Genomic DNA, 18,232 nt, shown 5'->3' on the forward strand with positions numbered 1-18,232 from the left:
GAGAGATGAGTGTTCCTGAATTATTCATAGCCTTTTCTTATGAAATGCCCAAAGTATAATTTCAAATGGAAATTAATTCATGTAAAAATAAATGGGTCTAGAACTCATCTGAAAGCTTGAGTTTAATCTAAGGGGCACTGATAAAAAGTACGGATTACCTTGGAGGTAACCAGTTATGCTTTTCAAGAACAGAATTGGGTTATGTTAGGCTGTTAATGTAAATTAGTTTCACTTACGACTTGTAAATCAAGTTCTCATTAGTTAGCAGAGATAATTTATTGAACACTGTTTTTGCCATGTTCATTGCTAGTCGAAGAGATCCTTGAAAACTATGTTTTCTTAATTCAAGAAGTAATTATTAAACACCTATTAGGGGCTTCTCTGGTGGCTCAGTGGTTAAGAATTCGCCTGCCGATGCAGGGGACACGGGTTCGAGCCCTGGTCCAGGAAGATCCCACATACTGCGGAGCAACCAAGCCCGTGCGCCACAACTACTGAGCCTGCGCTCCAGAGCCCATGAGCCACAACTGCTAAGCTCACGTGCCACAGCTATTGAAGCCCGCGCGCCTAGAGCCCGTGCTCCGCAACAAGAGAAGCCACTGCAACGAGAAGCCCGCACACCACAACAAAGAGTAGCCCCCGCTCACCGCAACCAGAGAAAAGTCCGTATGCAGAAACGAAGACTTAATGCAGCCAAAAAATTAAATAAATAAAATAAAAATAATAAAATAAATAAATGTATTAAAAAAAAAAACCTACCTATTAGGTATCATGTGCTTTCTTAAGTTTCAGAAGTATCTGCCTTGGTGAACAAAGCAGACACAATCTCTGACTTATGAAGTGTATTGTCTAGTTGGGAGCAAGGCCCTTTTAAAAATCACTCAAAATCATTAATGAATTATAATTGGGAAGCAGAGATGGTAAACTCCAAGAGGCCATGAAACATATCTATTTTGTTTATCATCCTATTGTCACCAGTTGAACATTGGTAAATGAATTATTATGCAAGTGACCTAATTTGCCAAATAGGTTTTCCCCTCTGAAATAAAACTGTATAGAGCCCAACACGTATTAGGTGCTTCATTGGTTTTTTTGATGATTGATTGAATAAATGGTGATAAATACTACTAGGGAAAAGTACGGGGTGCCTGAGAGCATGCCAAAAAAGGCCCCATCCTGGTGTGATTGCCCAGAGAAGGTTGTAGGATTACTTATGTCAAGGGTCTGTGGCAGGAAGGAAGGTGGCGCTTTCATAAAGCTGGAAGAAGGTCATTAAGGCAGGTGCGTGTAGCCCAGGGCCGTGAGCTGGGAAGGCAGTGAGGGGCCAGATTGTTCAGGGCCGTGGCGCCATGTTGAGTTCTATCACAAGGATATGGGCTTACTGGTATTGCTGATGAGCTAAAGCATTTGCCATTTTGCATTGGCTATTTTACTAGCTTTTCGGGACAAGATAGGGGCTAGGGGCTGGGTAGAGGATAGGATGCAGATACTAAAGCAAAATTCTCTTCCTGGACACCCAGAGGTCTTTGTCACCAAAGGAAAAGTGGGGTGAGGGGGTGGACAGTTCTTTCCCGGAGATTCCCGATCTTTATCAGAGGTCCTCCCTTGAGCCTGAGGAAGCTTTGAAAGGGAAAAATACATATTTTAATTGAATTCTGCTGATATTTTTGTGCCTTTTCTCAAGCTAACTATTCCTACTTCATAGTAGAATTTCTACTTTCAAATTCCTCATTTGTTAAAAGAGGAAATACAGTATTTGCCATCCAACTTCAGGAGCTTGGCCATGAGACCTGGTACAGAGCATGAGCTAATTCTAAAAGATACAAGTAATATGATGTCTTTTAGAATGTGGGCCAGATAGCTTTCTTGTTTTCCCAGTTATTGCTTCAGTTGGATTTTTGTCATTGTTTTCAGGAAAAACAAGAGACTGAGGACTGATCTCTGGGGAACTAGTTTGGTTCCATTTTGAGGAAATATTTTCAAGGATCCTTTCTGAGAAATACTGTGAAGTCATTTTGCAATTCTGTAAAATTGTTGGTGGGAGGAATCCATTTGCCTCCATAGAAAGGTTTGGGATTCTAAAGTTGATGGGTTTTAAAAGAAATATATATGCTAGGAGTTTTGGACTCTTTTATATTTGTTAGATTGTAGTTCTTCAATTAAAACTAAGGGTTGATGTTCTTTAAGATCCCAGCCTTACTCAGTGCTTTCACTGCCATGGGCCTGACTTCGATCCCTGGTCGTCGGGGAACTAAGATCCCACAAAAAGAAAAAAAAAAAAAAAAAAGATCCCAGCCTTAAGCCACAGTTTCTTTTTTTTTTTAATTTAAATTGAGCTGTATTACTTTATTTATTTATTTGTTTTAATTTATTTATTATTTATTTATTATTTATTTTTGGCTGTGTTGGGTCTTCGTTTCTGAGCGAGGGCTTTCTCTAGTTGCGGCAAGCGGGGGCCACTCTTCATCGCGATGCGCGAGCCTCTCACTATCGCGGCCTCTCTTGTTGCGGAGCACAGGCTCCAGACGCGCAGGCTCAGTAGTTGTGGCTCACGGGCCTAGTTGCTCCGCGGCATGTGGCATCTTCCCAGACCAGGGCCCGAACCCGTGTCCCCTGCATTGGCAGGCAGACTCTCAACCACTGCGCCACCAGGGAAGCCCAAGCCACAGTTTCTTGATTGAAGTATAGTAATTAATCTGTTGTTTGGTCAGTGCTTCAGAATAATAATAATAACAACAAAAACAACCACAACTAATTTTATTAAGCATATTCAATATATTTAATATGTGATAACTCATTTAATGCCCTGAGGTAAATCTCTCTATCACCCCATTTTACTCTGGAGGAAACGGAGGCACAGAGAGACCAAGTAACTCTGCCCGAGGTTTCACAGCTAATAAGTGGCAGAGCTGAGATTCCAATTTGGCAGACCAGCTCCCGAGACCATGTTCTTCACTACCCCACTTTACAATGTAGTTAGTACTACAGGGAAGAAATTAACTATGCTGTCTTTCCATTTCACATTCTGCTTGATTATCCTGGCAATTTGCCTTCTTTACAAAAATAGGAATTTTAAAATTCCACTTAGGAGAAGAATGAGTAAATAAGCATTTCTCATTACAAACTGCCTCCTCTTAAGACTTAAGAGTTTTGTATTCACCTCTTCAACTCTTCAGTCTCCCCATCCCAGACAGAGACTAGTTTGCTAAATTAGGCCACAACACTTCATTTAAGAAGGTCCAAAGGCAGCACATCTTTCTTCTCATAAGCAAATACAAAGATAGCAGTCAACAAGGTTTCTCTAGTCTGTGTGTGAGATCATGTTACATGTAAATGAGAGTGAAGTGTGGGCCCCATAGAATGGATTGGGTCCGTTTTTAAGCAATTTCTCTCACTTTTTAGGGACACCTTCTATTTGGAATTTAAGAACTAGGTGCTGTACCAGCTCAATTTCACTTAATAGAGACACACTGACCCCCTCCTATGTGCCAGGTGCCAGGTTAAGGGCTGTGGACGCACCAGTGAGCAGTAAAGAATACCCTTATCATAGTGAAACATGTAGTCTCACTAGGTTAAGAACATCTCATTTTCAGTTCAAGCCCTAGAATTTGAATTTGAGAGTTTCAAGGGCCTGTAGTCTGATCCATTCACTAAAGAGATGATGAGGTGGAGAGCCTAAAAGCTAAGGAAGTTTCTTCTCCAGAGTCAGAAACTCTAATAGCAATGGCATCTGGATCCCCTGCTCCTTGCCCACTCTTCCTGCCATTTTCTTGCTTTTCAAGCTTTTTTTCAGTCTGTCGCCGACCCCCCAACACCAAGTTCTTTTGTTGTTATTTTTTTATCTGCTCAAGATTTCTTAGATGGCTGTGGTCTGATTTTGATGCTAATATTGATCTTCCAATTTTCCAACCTAACTGTTTTTTCATCATTCGCCTCTTCCCTTTGCCTGTCCACATACCTGGCCTATCTGCCTGTCTTTAGAGTTTAATAAGCAATCCCAGGAGGTCATGGATCTGGTGAAGACCTGGGAGAGAAGAGCAGTCTGCCATGATCCTCCTGAGATCTTGCAAACAAAAGCACTGGCCCTTGGCTCCTTAAAGATAGTTGGGCTTGCCCAAGGGCAAGGAAGACCAGCAGGCATCTTTACTGACATCCCTAGAATGGATGACATCCTTTGGAGGGAAAAACGAGGACATGAAATCTCTCGCTGTGGTACCTATCATTCTGTTAAGGACGGTGAAAACACCGTCTGTCATCCCTGACATCGTAATTGAAAGAAAAGCTTACATAGATTTCAGCCGTAAGCAGTATGTTTATACAAGTGTATAAAGAGGAATAATCTGTCAAGTTGGAAAACTCTTAATGCTATGGGACTCAGTTTCATAATTGAACAATCCAACATGAGCTCACACATCTTACCTTGTTCCATGCCTCAATAATTTTTAGTAGAAATACTTTACCTAGAGGCATATGGTTATTAAAAAGGAGGCTCGGCTCGCTCAAAGCCTGGAATTAACTCATGGCAACAAGCCTGCACTGGAGAGAGACTGTTGGGTCTTTGTTTTCACAACTTTGCTGCAATTTGCCATCTTATTTTCAGAGCCTAGCTGATGTGTTGTTTGGGAAGTTTGTTTTTTTTTTAAAGGAAGAAAACATAATTTCACATGGATCAGTGACTTCTCATGTTAGCAGTATTGCAGAATTTTACTACTTCATTGGAAAGTCCAGGGAGCAGTGTGAATATCAAAGGAAATGGACCGTGGATTTATTTTAGTATAAAAAAATCAATAATAACTTAGTTATGGGAGCCATCAAGGTGGGATGGGGGCAGCCCTATATTGCAAGTTGAGAATAAGTCCTACTTCTTTTCATGACCCATATGATCTTGGGCAAATTTAAATGTCTCTGAATTCAGCCTCCTCCTAAGTAAAATGGGAGTAATAGGACCTACCAGCACATTGCATTGTTTCAAGTCACATGAAGGTGAACATATTTAGAAAAATATGAAGCAGTGTATAAGTGCAATTAAAAAATTTTATGCAATGTATTAACTAATTATTATTTCTACATGCACAAAGGGAATTAGACAATTAATGCAAGTATTCCAGTACCATTCTTGCTTCAGTGGTCTGAATATTCTGGACAAATGATTATTTCTCAGGCCAAGCTACATAATAACCCCATTCTAGTCCTTTGTATATCTAGTGATGGGTAGCCATAGATTTTTTTTTTTTTTGCAGTTTTTGTAGTTTTAAAAACCTAAGCAAGAAGCCTAGAAAACTCCATTGGTTTTACAGGTGGAGTTGGGGAAATTATTTACAGAATCTGGGTAAAACAATAATTCAAAATTATTCAGAATTCAAACATAGAGCATTCTGTAATAACCATTTTTCCCTCCAAGTATATGTTGCTAATTGACCTGATTGGTATCATTAATAATTATTATTATAATCCCAAGGGAACCCAGTACCCTGAAAGATTTTCTTAATTAATGAGGGAATACTTGATATTTTAAAATCTAGGAGACCTATGCATGGTGTGGAAATAACTGACCTAATAAGAACATTGAATTAAATGAAACATACTATTCCCCAATTATTCTGTACAACTGGGAGTTTTCCACAGTTTGGGGAAGAACGAAAACTTGTTTTAAATTTAATTACTTTTGCATCTTCATTTACATCACCATTAAGTTGTTTAATTGATTTCTTTTTAAAAAAAATAGCCCATCAATAAAAACTGATAATCAAGGTTATCATTAATATGTTGGGAACAAAATGTAAATAATGATAATGTGTTGCCCTTGTTTATGAGGATGATTCTGCACATCAACATAATCAAATATTTTTAGTTGTCTTTCCTATAACAGTTTTTGCGTGTTTCTGTCTACACTCAAAGCATTACCTCTGGTGACTAGGGGAACAGACATATGGTAGAAGACTGTATGTATGTATAGATTTATGTATCTATATGCATGCATGTATGTATAGATGTCTGTCTCTATCTATCTATCTGGATATCTTTAGATGAATGGATGGATGGATAATTAACTATCTGTAGGGTCTCATTATGAAAGTGGGGAGTTCAGATTATTAACCTTGTACTTAGAGGAACTGACCATTATTAAATATTCTGTACTTTGATATATAGCTATTTTCTTTTCAGCAAAGGTCCCAAACAAAACATTAAGACTGGAGAATACAAAACAAATGTCTGATGACTGAGCAGCATTTTATACCTCTCTGACTGAGTTCTTCACCTCTGAATGACATAGACTTTAAGACCCAGTGACATTACAACTACAGAATTTTGGAGCAGTTGAAACCAGCAATTTCCTAGAATTGTAGAAGCTGAAGGGCCTTCAAAGGCCTTACTAATCCTTACTGTTCATCCATACTCCAGAGGTCCCAAGGGTACATGCCAAGAAATACCCATAGTACTTCATTTGCTTTTCTGAAAACACTCATTTCATTGTTACAAGCTTCTTACATTAGCCTATCTATGTAACCACTCACACACATTCTATTAATAGAACTGGTTGTAATTTGTGTACATCTCCGTAAACTCTGTGTAAAGGTTTTATATTTTTTTAATATTTTCATATATACAACTTCCTAAACATATAAATCTAGGACTAATCTAGGACTAATCCTTCTATGATGTGTGTGACTCCGATAGCAAGCTATGTTTCCAAGGGACCTTTCAGGCGAAAAGAACAGAAAACTTAATCTTCTTTGGAATTGTAACAGCAATGCAAAGAAAGAATATCTTGGCATTCTTTCCCCCAGTTTAGGCTCCATGAGTCACCCATGGGAGGCAAATGAGCTCCAAAGAAGAGGCTCTTCATGCTACCCTTCCCTGAAACACAGAAAGGCGTTGGCCTGCAGAAAACATCTCTCTGCAATCCTTACCCAGCACTTAGCATGAGGGATTTTTTTTTTTAGAAAATACATTAATTTGGGAAGCACAAGTTTCTATCACGGCATTCAGGATAAGATGGTTTAACGTGGAAGACTCAGAGGTCCTGAAGGGTGTTTGTTTATTTGTTTGTTTTATTTGTTTGTTGTTAAGTCTTTACTTCGATGGTTTGACATTTATACAGCTCCCCAGAGCAAGAGTATCAGGAGATTGAGAATCTAGCCAAGGAGGTCACTTGTTTGCCATTTTTAATAAACACAAATAATTCCCTTTTTCCCTCAGTCCCATATTCCCTGGCTCATTAAATCAATTTAAGACCCTTAAATTTTTTTCTGGCAAATTGAAGCAAAAGAACTGTGTACTCACCCAAGGAATGCTTACCCAAGTCCTGCAGGTCAGGCCGAAATCAGTTTCTGTCAAACAGCCTAACACCTCGAGCTATTATGAAATGAGGGATTGGTAATTGGGGGCTGGGCTCCAGACTCGCCTTGAGAAAGGCTCGTTGCATTGCTGTGAACCATAATCTAGCTACTTTGGTTTGTGACCTGGCTTTGTTGGGTTTTTTTTTCCACTCAAAGTAGGGAACTGTGAAAAAGTCAAAATGGATTTCTATTGGGAAATTATGAATTAAGTTGGCTCTGCAAATCCAGATAGTGAAAGTATATCCAGAGCAAAGCCAGGCAGGCTTCCAGGCAGAGGTGTGAGAGAGTGTGGATAAAACAAATGTACACAGATCTCAGGCTCTAAGGTCCTCCAGAGGGCAGAGGCTTCAGAGTAAACACACAGGATTTCACCACCAGGTCCCTTTCCTGAGATGCAAGCGTTGTAGGAGATTTACCAGCTTGTTGTCTATTGAATATCAGTTAGATAACAGAGGTCAGGAAATGAACTGGAATTTGATGTATTAACTAGGAAGTAGCAAAGGAAGCCAGGCTTGTATTTCATTTGTTATTATTTCCCTAATATCCTTAATTATGTGGCTCCCATCAGGGGATCTGATCTGCTGCTCATGTAATGGTGTTGTCCCCGCTGGCTCTGGACATGGGAAACAGGCAGTGAATTCCCTGATCAGGGCATTGAGAATAATGTTTGCTATTTTTTCTTTTTTTTTGTTCCCAGGCCTGTCCCAGGCTCTCTATCTTCTCTGCTCCATCTTCACAACAGACAGAGACAACCCATGCCAGCCTCCATGCCAGGGACCCTGCCCAACCCTACAATGCCGGGCTCTTCCGCCGTCTTGATGCCAGTAAGTGCTTCTGACTTCTGCCGAGGTTGCCCCATTTGAAAGAGTGCAGGAAGAGCTGAGGTCTAAGCTGACAGGGAAGAAAGTGGCTTCTTCTGGATGGAGAGTTGAGCTGGGTGCCAGTTTGCTTTGAGTGCCTCGCTGTGCATCCCTAGGCATCTTGCTGGCTTCTCCATCCTACTGTGCTTCCCTGATGAGGCATGGTTCCATCTTCCTGCTGGTGACAAGTGAGCTTGTCATACCCAGGGAATGGAATTTGTCCAGGGACAGGGGATTTTATGACTACTCCAAAGCCTATAGCTTGGGCTACATACAGAGTGTCATTAAATTGCCAATGAGTGGTCTAGCCAGGACTCAGAGTGATAATTAGAATAATAACAATAATAACGATGGTACATAATAACTGCTAACACGTATCCGTGCGTATCATGTTCTGTTAATCACGTTAGCAGCGTTTATTGAGTGCTTACCATGTGCCAGTCACTCTCTAAGCACTTCATCAACATGTGAAACAACCCTCTCAGGTAGGTACTGATACTATCCCATTTTTTTGAAAGGGGAAAGTAAGGTAAGTAGCTTGCTTGGCTGAGAAGCAGAGTAGCTGAGTTTTGAACGCAGGAATTCTCTCTCAACCACTACATGATCCGTACATTCTCTCCTTTCCCTCTCACAACAAACCTCTGAGGTATGCACTGTTATTACCCTCATTTTGCAGATGAGGAAACTGAGGCACAAGAGGCTAAGGAACTTGGTTAAGTGACTAGGTCACTAAGAGCTAGTGAGTGACAGAATCAGGGTTTAAATCCAGGTGGTCTGGCTCCCGAGTCTACACACATACATGATATTATAGTGCCCCTTCTGAACACAACAGATTCATGTAGAACGCAGATACAGACTGTTTCAGAGCAAACCTTGCTCTCCTGCCACGGGATCCCCACCCTGTACATCGTCATCCTCCGTGGCATTGTGCTTTGGTGCACATGGCTGGTGTTACGATTTACAGGGCCATAAGGGTTCTGAAAAGCCTTAGAGGTGATATGACAATTCAATTAAAACCCTCCCACAATAATATCAGGACTGTTTTGCAGAGCATTTTTAGCATTCTAAGGAACTGTCTACATTTGCTGTTTCATTTTGTTCTCACAGCAATCCTGTGGGAATATGATCGCCGTCATTATTGATATACTTATTTTACCAATGAAAAGCTGAAGAGTCAGACATTGAAGGGATTTGTCTAATGTCACACAGCTTGTGAGGGAAGAGTCGTGACTAGGACACACACTCACCTCATGCTGAACAGCCCAGATCATCCCAGGATGAGCACTTTGCTCATTTATCCAAGTGGAAGCAGGGGGTGTGGAGAAAGCCTTGGTGGCCCAATTGTAGAGACATGGACCTGCCCACTGTAAGTATCAGGTAGTTCAGGCTAGAAAGATTCTTTGCAAAATTGGGTCAGAAGGACAAGTGAGCTGACTGACTTTACCTGCACCACTCATCTTAAACATCTTTAGGTAAAGGAAAACAGCACCACCAATGCTGTGATCCTGGGTTTCATTCAACCCCACTAATGGCATGGAGACTTCTACCACGAGCCATCTTCATCCAGGCTTTAAATCCTTCTTGTCCAAAATAGTTTCCTTTCAGGAATTCTATGCATTGTCCAGAAAAATATCACTACAGTGACCTTTTTTCCCCATTTGACTAAACTGTGTTCCATTCCCAGGGGCAAAGGTGGGACATTTAGGCTGAGAAGACCCAGAGAAGAGCGTGCCTGGCACTGGTTTCTACCACATCACTTCACTGTACAACTTGAAATAATAGAGGAGTTGAACAGAAAAAGAGTCTTTGGGACTTCCCTGGTGGTCCAGTGGTTAAGATTTCGCCTTCCAATGCAGGGGGTGCGAGTTCAATCCCTGTTCGGGGAGCTAAGATCCCACATGCCTCATGGCCAAAAAACCAAAACATAAAACAGGAGCAGTATTGTAACAAATTCAATAAAGACTTTAAAAAAAAATGGTCCACGTCAAAAAAAAGAAAAAGAGTCTTTAAAGTTTTAACAGAGAAGTCAATATACTTGAAATTTTTAAAAAATGTTGATGCTTCAGAATAGAAGCAAAGGATCAGGTGCATGGTAAAGAGCCAGTGTAGATAAAGAGAGTCAGGAGTTTCCAAACCCATGTCAGCGATGTGTACAGCTGTCATGAAAATAGTGTCAATCTAGAGCAGTGATTCTCAACTGTGGACAGTTTTGTACCCGAGGGGTTATTTGGCAATATCTGAAGACACTGTTGGTTGTCACAACTCTGGGAAAGTGCTACTGGCATCTAGTGGGTAGAGGCCAGGGATGCGGTTAAACATTCTACAATGCACAGGATAGTTAAGACGACAAAGAATTATTTGGCCCCAAATGTCAGTAGGGCCAAGGTTGGGAAATCGTGATTCGGTGTGACACTAATGTAGCTAAAGAAAATTAACACAGGGTATCTAAAAGCATATGCTAAGAGTTCTAGGCCCTAGAAATCTGGGCCTTTTCTTCCTTGTTATCAAGTCGCCAGCCCTTGCACTGTAACTTTGGCTTGTCAAGTGTGGTCTTTCCGTAGAGTTCTTGCCCTGAGAAATCATGCTTCCTGTGGCATAAAAGATTAGTTTATGTCTGTAGGTGAAGGTGAGATTCTTAACTGATCTGTAGTGCATGCTGTCAGGCTACATATTTCACAAAGCTCTAGGTCAGAAACAAATGATGAATTTGTTCATTCATTCATTTATTTCGTAAAATTTTGTTGGGCACCTGCTATGGAGCAGGCTCTGTGCTAGATGCTGGCATGTGGTGAAGAAAAAGGCAGACGTTGCCTTCCAGCACTTCACTGGGTTGTGATTTCTGATCTTGAAAGTCAAATGCTGAAATAATTTGGGAATACGAGCACCCATTTATAATTACAAAAGCCCAGGGAACTGCAGACGCCTTGGCTCCTGTTTTCCAGTTTGTTTCAAGGGAAAAGAAGAAGCTCAAAAAAAGGTGATATCCTTTACCTGGATGTTTTACCTACAGTGCTCAATGTCGCTTAGTATTTAGAAAAGCCACTCCCGTCTTCTGACCTCTTAATTCTAGTCCACTCATTAAAGCCAGACTCACGGGCAGAGCGTTATTAGCACAAAGCACCAAATGGTTGTTTTAAAGAGGCTCTTGCTAACCCCCTATAATTACTTAGATGGAAAAATGCAGTTTTTTAAGATAGGAAAATCAGCCTGTTTTCAGTATTCTGTTTAATTTGTCAGTCATAAGGTAGAAACAGTCCTAGCCTGTAATTTTTCTGAGAAGTGGGAAGCGTGGCTGACTCCGGATCAAGAGGCAGCAAGCAGGCTACTCTCACTTCTTTGTAGAGCATGATGGCTACAGAGCATGATGGAAAACCCTGGACAATCATGTGTCCTTCTGAACCATCCTGCTTTAGGACACTGAAAGCAAAAGCTCCTTTGGACTTGATTTCCCTCTAGGAGAAGGTCACTAATTGGAATAGTGTGTTGAATCCTATTCCAACTCTCCTATCCCCTAGCCTCTGGAAGTGGGAGTTATAAAGTAATAAGCATTTTTTAGAGAAATCTCCATGACTTAACAATGAGAGTATACAAATGTACTTTATGACACTGAATTGTATACTTCAAAAGAGTTAAAATGGTAAATTTTATATTATGTATATTTTACCATGATTTTAAAAAATAATTTAAAAAATTAGACTACCCAGGCTGCCTGGAGATTTAGAGGAATATGAGAGTGAATACAGTTGTCCCTCCGTACCTGTGGGTTCCACATCTGCAGAATCAACCAACCATGAATTGAAAATATACTTTTTTAATACCAGAAAGTTCCAGAAAACATCACTTGAATTTGCCAAGTGCTGGCAACTATTTACATAGTATTTACGTTGTATTAGGTATTATAGGTAATCTGGAGATGATTTAAAGTATAAGGGAGGATGTGTGTAAGTTTTATGCAATTACTATGCCATTTTATATAAGGGACTTGAGCATCCTTGGATTTTGGTATCAGAGGTGGGTCCTGGAACCAATCCCCAGCGGATACTGAGGGACAACTCTATTTTATTTTGTTGAATTGGTGCTGCAAAAGGTTTTGCTAGAGTGGTCTAGAAAGTTCTCCTTCATTAAGTAGCTCCTTTTGAAACAATTTCACATATTCATACATTGCTAGATAACTGATAAGCTAATTCTGGCCAAGGTAAGGCTGATGGTGCTTTGCTGTGACAGAAAATGTGCGCCAGTCATTCATGAGAGGCTTTAGGCAGGCACCTCTGCTAATCCACACATTGGTGTCATAATTATACCCCCTCCCCACCCCTGCACTTGGAGTGGACACAGCAGGAATTGCAGTGATAGAGTCCCAACAATGGAAGGGACCTTAAAGGGTCATTTAGTTCAACTATTACTCTCAACTCTTGTCTGTGAGGTTTCCATCCTCCACACTTTGACAAACTCCAGTGATAAGGAACTCTGTATTTTCTAAGACTACTTAGGCTAACTGAGCAGAAACGTGGTTCCCTAAAATTTCCAACCATTGTTTTCATTTCCATCCTTTGGTAAATGGAAAAACTCTTGCATTGAAGAAACTATTTCCCCCCTGAGGAAAGTCGAATTATTTTCTGTGGGATTTCAGTATTAAGTATTTATTAAGCATTATTCTAGTTCTTCAAAAAGTGCTAATTTTCTACTAAACAGAAAATATGAATCAGACGCACCCGTCCTTCACTGAAATAGAGATTTTGCTGTATTTAGTTTTTAACAGGGACGCGCCCCGGAGACAAAAAAATGCCAGGACTCAATTCAGATATTTGAATGTTAATTCTAGACACTAGGGCAGGCCAGCAGGACAGTGGAGGGCATTGATCACGAGTCTTCAGCACCCTGACTGCTTTCTTCACCTTTCCAGAGCCCTAGCCCTGCTGTGAGGCCTAAAACTGCTCCTGTGTAGTCAGACACGGTTAACAGGGAAGAGAAGATGTGCCAGGGGCAGCAGCTCAAATACCTCTGCTGGATCATTTTGATTGTGGTCATGAGTTAGAGAGACAGGAAGACACGTCATCTTTAAGAGGGTGACTTTTTAAATGAATTTTTTCTTATTGCTAAAATGATTCACGTTTCTGTATAAAATTTAGGGAGAACAAAAAAGCCACAGATAACCTGAGATAGCCATTTGGTATATTCTGTATCCTGCCAGCATTTTTCTATGCATATGTTATTCTGTGTAGCTATAAAAATAAGCATGATGAGTAGTATTTGGAGTGTTCGCAAAAGTGGAAGTATTGCATACTTTTGTTTGGAAATGATCTACCATGACAACACGTAGTTCTCTTTGGCATCAGGCATATTCTCTAGAAGGCACAGCTTTGGATGATTCTTTGATGTGCTTGAGTTCAAGGCTCAGGAGTATATTGTTTACCCTTCAGCAAACCACAGGCTTTGCCGGGAGTTATTCACAGAAATTCTAAACGATCCATTTGAAAGAGAAATGCAGCTTTGTCTATGACCTAGACTGCCTTTCTCAGACTTCTGATTCTGTTACTTTCCTTTCTCTTAGATGGAGAGACAAATGTCAGTGAACTCCAACCTCCTGGGAATGCAAGGTCCAAATCTCAGCAACCCCTGTGCTTCTCCCCAAGTCCAGCCAATGCATTCAGAAGCCAAAATGGTAAATAACAGTTATAATCATCCTTTTGTTATTTCATGACTTTTTCTTTCTTTTGATTTCTGCTCTGACTTCCAAACTTCAGTCAAGTCAGGTAGATGGCTCTGTCTTTGTTTCAATGAATAGGTCTTTCTGTGGAAAAGCTGTGCAGAGCTTGGCTCTCTCTTTGAGGCTATTTGTTACTGAACCTTGGCATCGGATGCTCATATAACAAACATTGGACCAGCCTGTGGCCTTAGTGAGAGGGACTTTTGGAAGTTTGGGGAAATCCATAAGAGTTGAGGAGGGATGTACCCAAGTATGTGTATATTTGTTCAGAAAGAGAAATTAGCAAAAACAATCCAGAGTTTCTCTCCTTCGAGGTAGTCACAGTTTCAACGCCACTCTTCCTGTCCCCACGGCCACCAAGACAGACATGTGATTTTTAAGCACATACTACTATGAAAATATTTTTCAGTTTTTGTTATAGTCATCAGATGTGACATTGAGCTGAAAGGACCAGTGCCTTGTTTTCTCACGGGGTAACTGCAGCTCATACTGAAATGTGTGATTTCAGGTGACAACTTCAGTGACTTTTAACGTATGAGACTGATATGCAGTAAGGTCAGTCTTTCCAATCAAAGTGATAGATTCTTGCATTTCTATTCTACCAAATATTAATAAAAGCAATGCATGTCGATCTTGGCCATATAAAGTAAATTTGCTGGTTATATTTAGTGGAGTTACTTGAAGTAGGTCATTCAGTTTTCATATAAATTCTGACACCACAGTTAGTAAGGTATCAGATGTCAACAAAATACACTGCAGCAAAGTTTTTAGTATCTGATATTGGATAGATAGCTTTTGCTAGAAGTTGGAGATTTATTTGGTTTGCTGACTGACAGCGTTAGGGACCCTGTCTAATGGCTGGGGTGAGGATGTCATTGACATCTCTGAAAATTAGCCATCAATACCCAGTGACTTCGTTTTCAATGGCAGCAAGTTTTTTTGGCGCCTGCTTTGGTCACGTTCTCTTGGAAACTTCACTCATTTCACTTGCAGCTTCTCAGCCCAAGGAAGCAACTGAACTCCCAGTGTTGGCTACCTTGGGCAAATAAAATCTGTGGTTGGGAGAGTTCTCTTTGCTGTGCCACAGTCCCTGTGACATGCCAAATGGCACCGGCACCTTCAGCAAAGCTCGTTAAATCTTTTTGGAATCGGCAAATATTTTTTCAACTCAAGCCCTGCTGAGCCAAACCAAATACTTGCTGGCAGAGTAAAGTCCAAACTGGCATCTGTTTTGGAGACCAGAGTAATACCATTTACATTTTTTTAAAGGAAAATAAAAAATGAATTGTGATGGTACTTAAGAAAAAAATAAAATTAAGTTATTCATGTGTATGAATAAGTGTTCTGGGTCTAAGCATCAGATGCTACTCCTCCAGCTGGATTATTTCTGAATCACCTAATTTAGTTCAGGGTCTGTATCCCTTTTGAGGGACCTCCCAGACAAACTTGAGGTAGATTCTAAAACACAATTCCAAACCAAATTTCCCTGCAGTTGAGTTTCATTGGATTTTATGCCACCACTTGACTCTGAAGTGTCCTACCCCTCTTCTTGCTGGCAAAGAAGGAAAATGCTTCCAAAGGGAGTACAGGTTTATAGTTATTTATATGTATGAAATAAAAACATATGATATGGCAGCTTAATAGTGAATGATATCAGCAGGAGACAAAAGGGAGAATTGGGCTGTACTTATAAAAATAGTGTTACCCTGTAAATGTTTGTTGAGTTAAATGTTGAGCAGGCATACTACTCTGCTGATTCATGTTCTAAGTGAATGAATATTTCCAGATCCATGATGTCTGGGCAAACCAACTGTATCATGAAGTAGATACAGCTTCTCCCCCTGCTCCAAACTCCCACCCCTAACCCGGGTATTGCCAATACAAATATGGATTACTGTTAATCCAAAGGGAAAAATTGTAATATCGGCCACTTATATTTTGGAAGAAGAGCATTTACCTAGTAGCTTGGGAAAGCGTTAAGTGAATGACTTTTAATACATTACTGAGCGTCCTTATTCTGATTTCTGCTTGCTTTATTCACTGGAGAAACACGTTATTGCCATCTACTAACCGTACAATATTTTCTAGCAGCTTTGGTTTACTCAGATGAAAAGCTTTTATAAAATACAAAGTAGAGAAGAAAAAAACTCTTCCGCAATGTTAATGTCAGCCAGAGCCTCCCCAGGTTTCTCAGAGCTATGGGCTTTGTTGTTCTATGCCTAATTTTCTTCCTGTGTAAGACTAGAATGGATTCCAGATTTCAACTAAGACTCTGGTTTCGCTGTTTTCAAGGACGTTTCCAAAGGTCACACATGGGCTATTGTGATGAAGGCACTGTGTGGGGTGTGTTCTCAGAGCACAAGAGAAAGCAGAGAGCCGCCTGGGAGGTGTTGCCCACTTCACAGCGCTGCAGACCTCGTCTCCCGGGAATGGTGCTGTCAGAGTGTCCGCTTTACACTCCCTCTTGGCCACTGACAAAAGCCATCATCCTGAATCTCTGGGGAAACTCAGAGGTCCTCAAGGTGGCCAAAAGCTGTAGACAGGATTGCTTTACAGGTACAGTTTTATTAGAAGCTGTCTGACAAGTGATGGCTCAATAGAAGACATCCATTTTCTTTGCCCCAAATCGGTCACTTCTATTGTGGAAGAGAGCAAAATAGGTGTCCCCAGTAAGCTCCATCTTGCATTAACCTGCAACATTTTAAGTCAAAATCATACATGTTCTTCTTTTGATTTAATGTGTATTAGTATCAAGCAGTGCACTTCAAAGTACTGTAATCACATCTGTCCAAGCTGATTTGATCATAAGTCTGGCAGATAATAATTTAGTTTTATGGATCTTTTTCTGAAGACTTAAGCCAAGAAACATATAACTTCACAATTATGCAAGTGAATATGTGCATATTGGGTTTCGTTTGGGGGTCAGAGCAGACTCAGAGCTGTGAGAGCCTTCCATCTTTCTAACCACCCAGAGAGGTAGGCTCTTCCTTCCAGATTCCTGGGATTGGTGGGTGTCTTCCCTGAAAATGGTGTCGGCTAGGAGGAAATTCACTGGATACCTGATGGACAGCTTTAACACTCAAAGGGGAAAGGGAGAGAAAGAGGAGGATGAACAGAGAGAAGTGGAAAAGGGGAGGAAGAAGGAGACAGAACAGATAGGAAATGCAAACCAGACTGGGACCCGTTTTTCTAGCCTTTGCTGGGTGCGAGTGATTCTGCAATGACGTGGATGTGGTGCCCTCAGAGTTATGTAGATTTGTGTTCATTTCTGTCTGTGAGAATTAGGCCAATTCTATCTAACTTTGAAAAAGGTTTTCCTTTTCTTCTTTTTAAAGAAGTCAATAACAGGGTTGGAAACTAAATAAGGGGTGGGGAGAACTTGTCCATACACCTGTCTTGAGTCTCATTAATGATGAGATGACAACTATCGTATTGAAACTGATGAAAATGAGGATGGCGTATAAACAACAATTCATGGAGGGCTCTGGCCACTCTGCCCAGATTCTACCTTCAATTTGGATAGGGGTAGGAAGCCTAGGAAGTATTGATACCAGTGAGAAGGTATGTATAGCTGTGACCTGATTTTATTCTCAGGACAGCCCCATAACAGGGATATTGTCCCCATTTTACAGCTGAGGCAGCTGAGGCTCCAAGAGGTTAAAAAACTGGCCCAATGACACATCACTTAGCAAAAGCTAAAGTCTCAGACTCTAATGACAAAGCTTTTCCATCACAACATTGATCCTTTGATAAAAATACACAGCTTCCAGGTATCAGTAACCAGAGGATTAAATCAAATTCTTTTTAGGTGAATTTATATATACATACTAACGGGAGACAAGGATGGCAAGGATAGTTTAGATCTCCAGATAACCTGGAAAAAAATGTGGAGTGGTTGTTTAGTATGGAGCTTACCTCTTGGTTTAACCAGAGCTCTGTGGCTTCACTGACTGGTCCAGCCTCACTGCCTCTTATTCAAACACATTTTAATCATGACATTTCTTGTTTTACATGTGTGTCTCCCCCACTTGATTGATTGGAAGCTCCTTGAAAATAATCCTTGCATTGTGTAAGCTCCGTGTACTGAGAAAGGCCCCATGAATGAGAACTGAATTTAATTGAGCTGAGTTGAATTAAAATTATGAGAAGGAACCAAACCCTAGCCCTGGAAATGAGGGTGAGATGGAGTGCGTAGGGGGTACGGGTGGGGCTAAGAAGGAGAGGATAAAGTGTGTTAAATGTTAAGCTAAGTATTCAGCCTGTAAAGAGTAGCTGACGACATTTGATGTGCTTGAAAGACATCTAGAAACAATATCCATCATATT

The 18,232-nt window shown here is 40.6% G+C and overlaps 1 protein-coding gene and 1 long non-coding RNA gene across 12 annotated transcripts in view; one reads left to right on the forward strand and one right to left on the reverse strand.

Annotated features, from left to right (window-relative positions):
- CREB5 (cAMP responsive element binding protein 5) overlaps nucleotides 1-18,232 on the forward strand; it is a 409,265-nt gene that overhangs the window by 290,822 nt on the left and 100,211 nt on the right. For all 11 annotated transcript variants that reach the window (XM_082471925.1, XM_082471926.1, XM_082471931.1 and 8 more), the window contains 2 exons: nucleotides 8,038-8,164; nucleotides 13,752-13,862. In XM_082471925.1, the coding sequence (XP_082328051.1) occupies nucleotides 8,038-8,164; nucleotides 13,752-13,862 (238 nt within the window). The remainder of the gene's footprint in view (nucleotides 1-8,037; nucleotides 8,165-13,751; nucleotides 13,863-18,232) is intronic.
- The window catches only part of LOC309665637, a 272,096-nt gene that overhangs the window by 226,407 nt on the left and 27,457 nt on the right, over nucleotides 1-18,232 (reverse strand). The window lies entirely within an intron of this gene.

This window comes from Balaenoptera physalus (assembly GCF_965194825.1).
Source record: "Balaenoptera physalus genome assembly, chromosome: 8".
In the NCBI taxonomy this organism is placed as follows: Eukaryota; Metazoa; Chordata; class Mammalia; order Artiodactyla; family Balaenopteridae; genus Balaenoptera; species Balaenoptera physalus.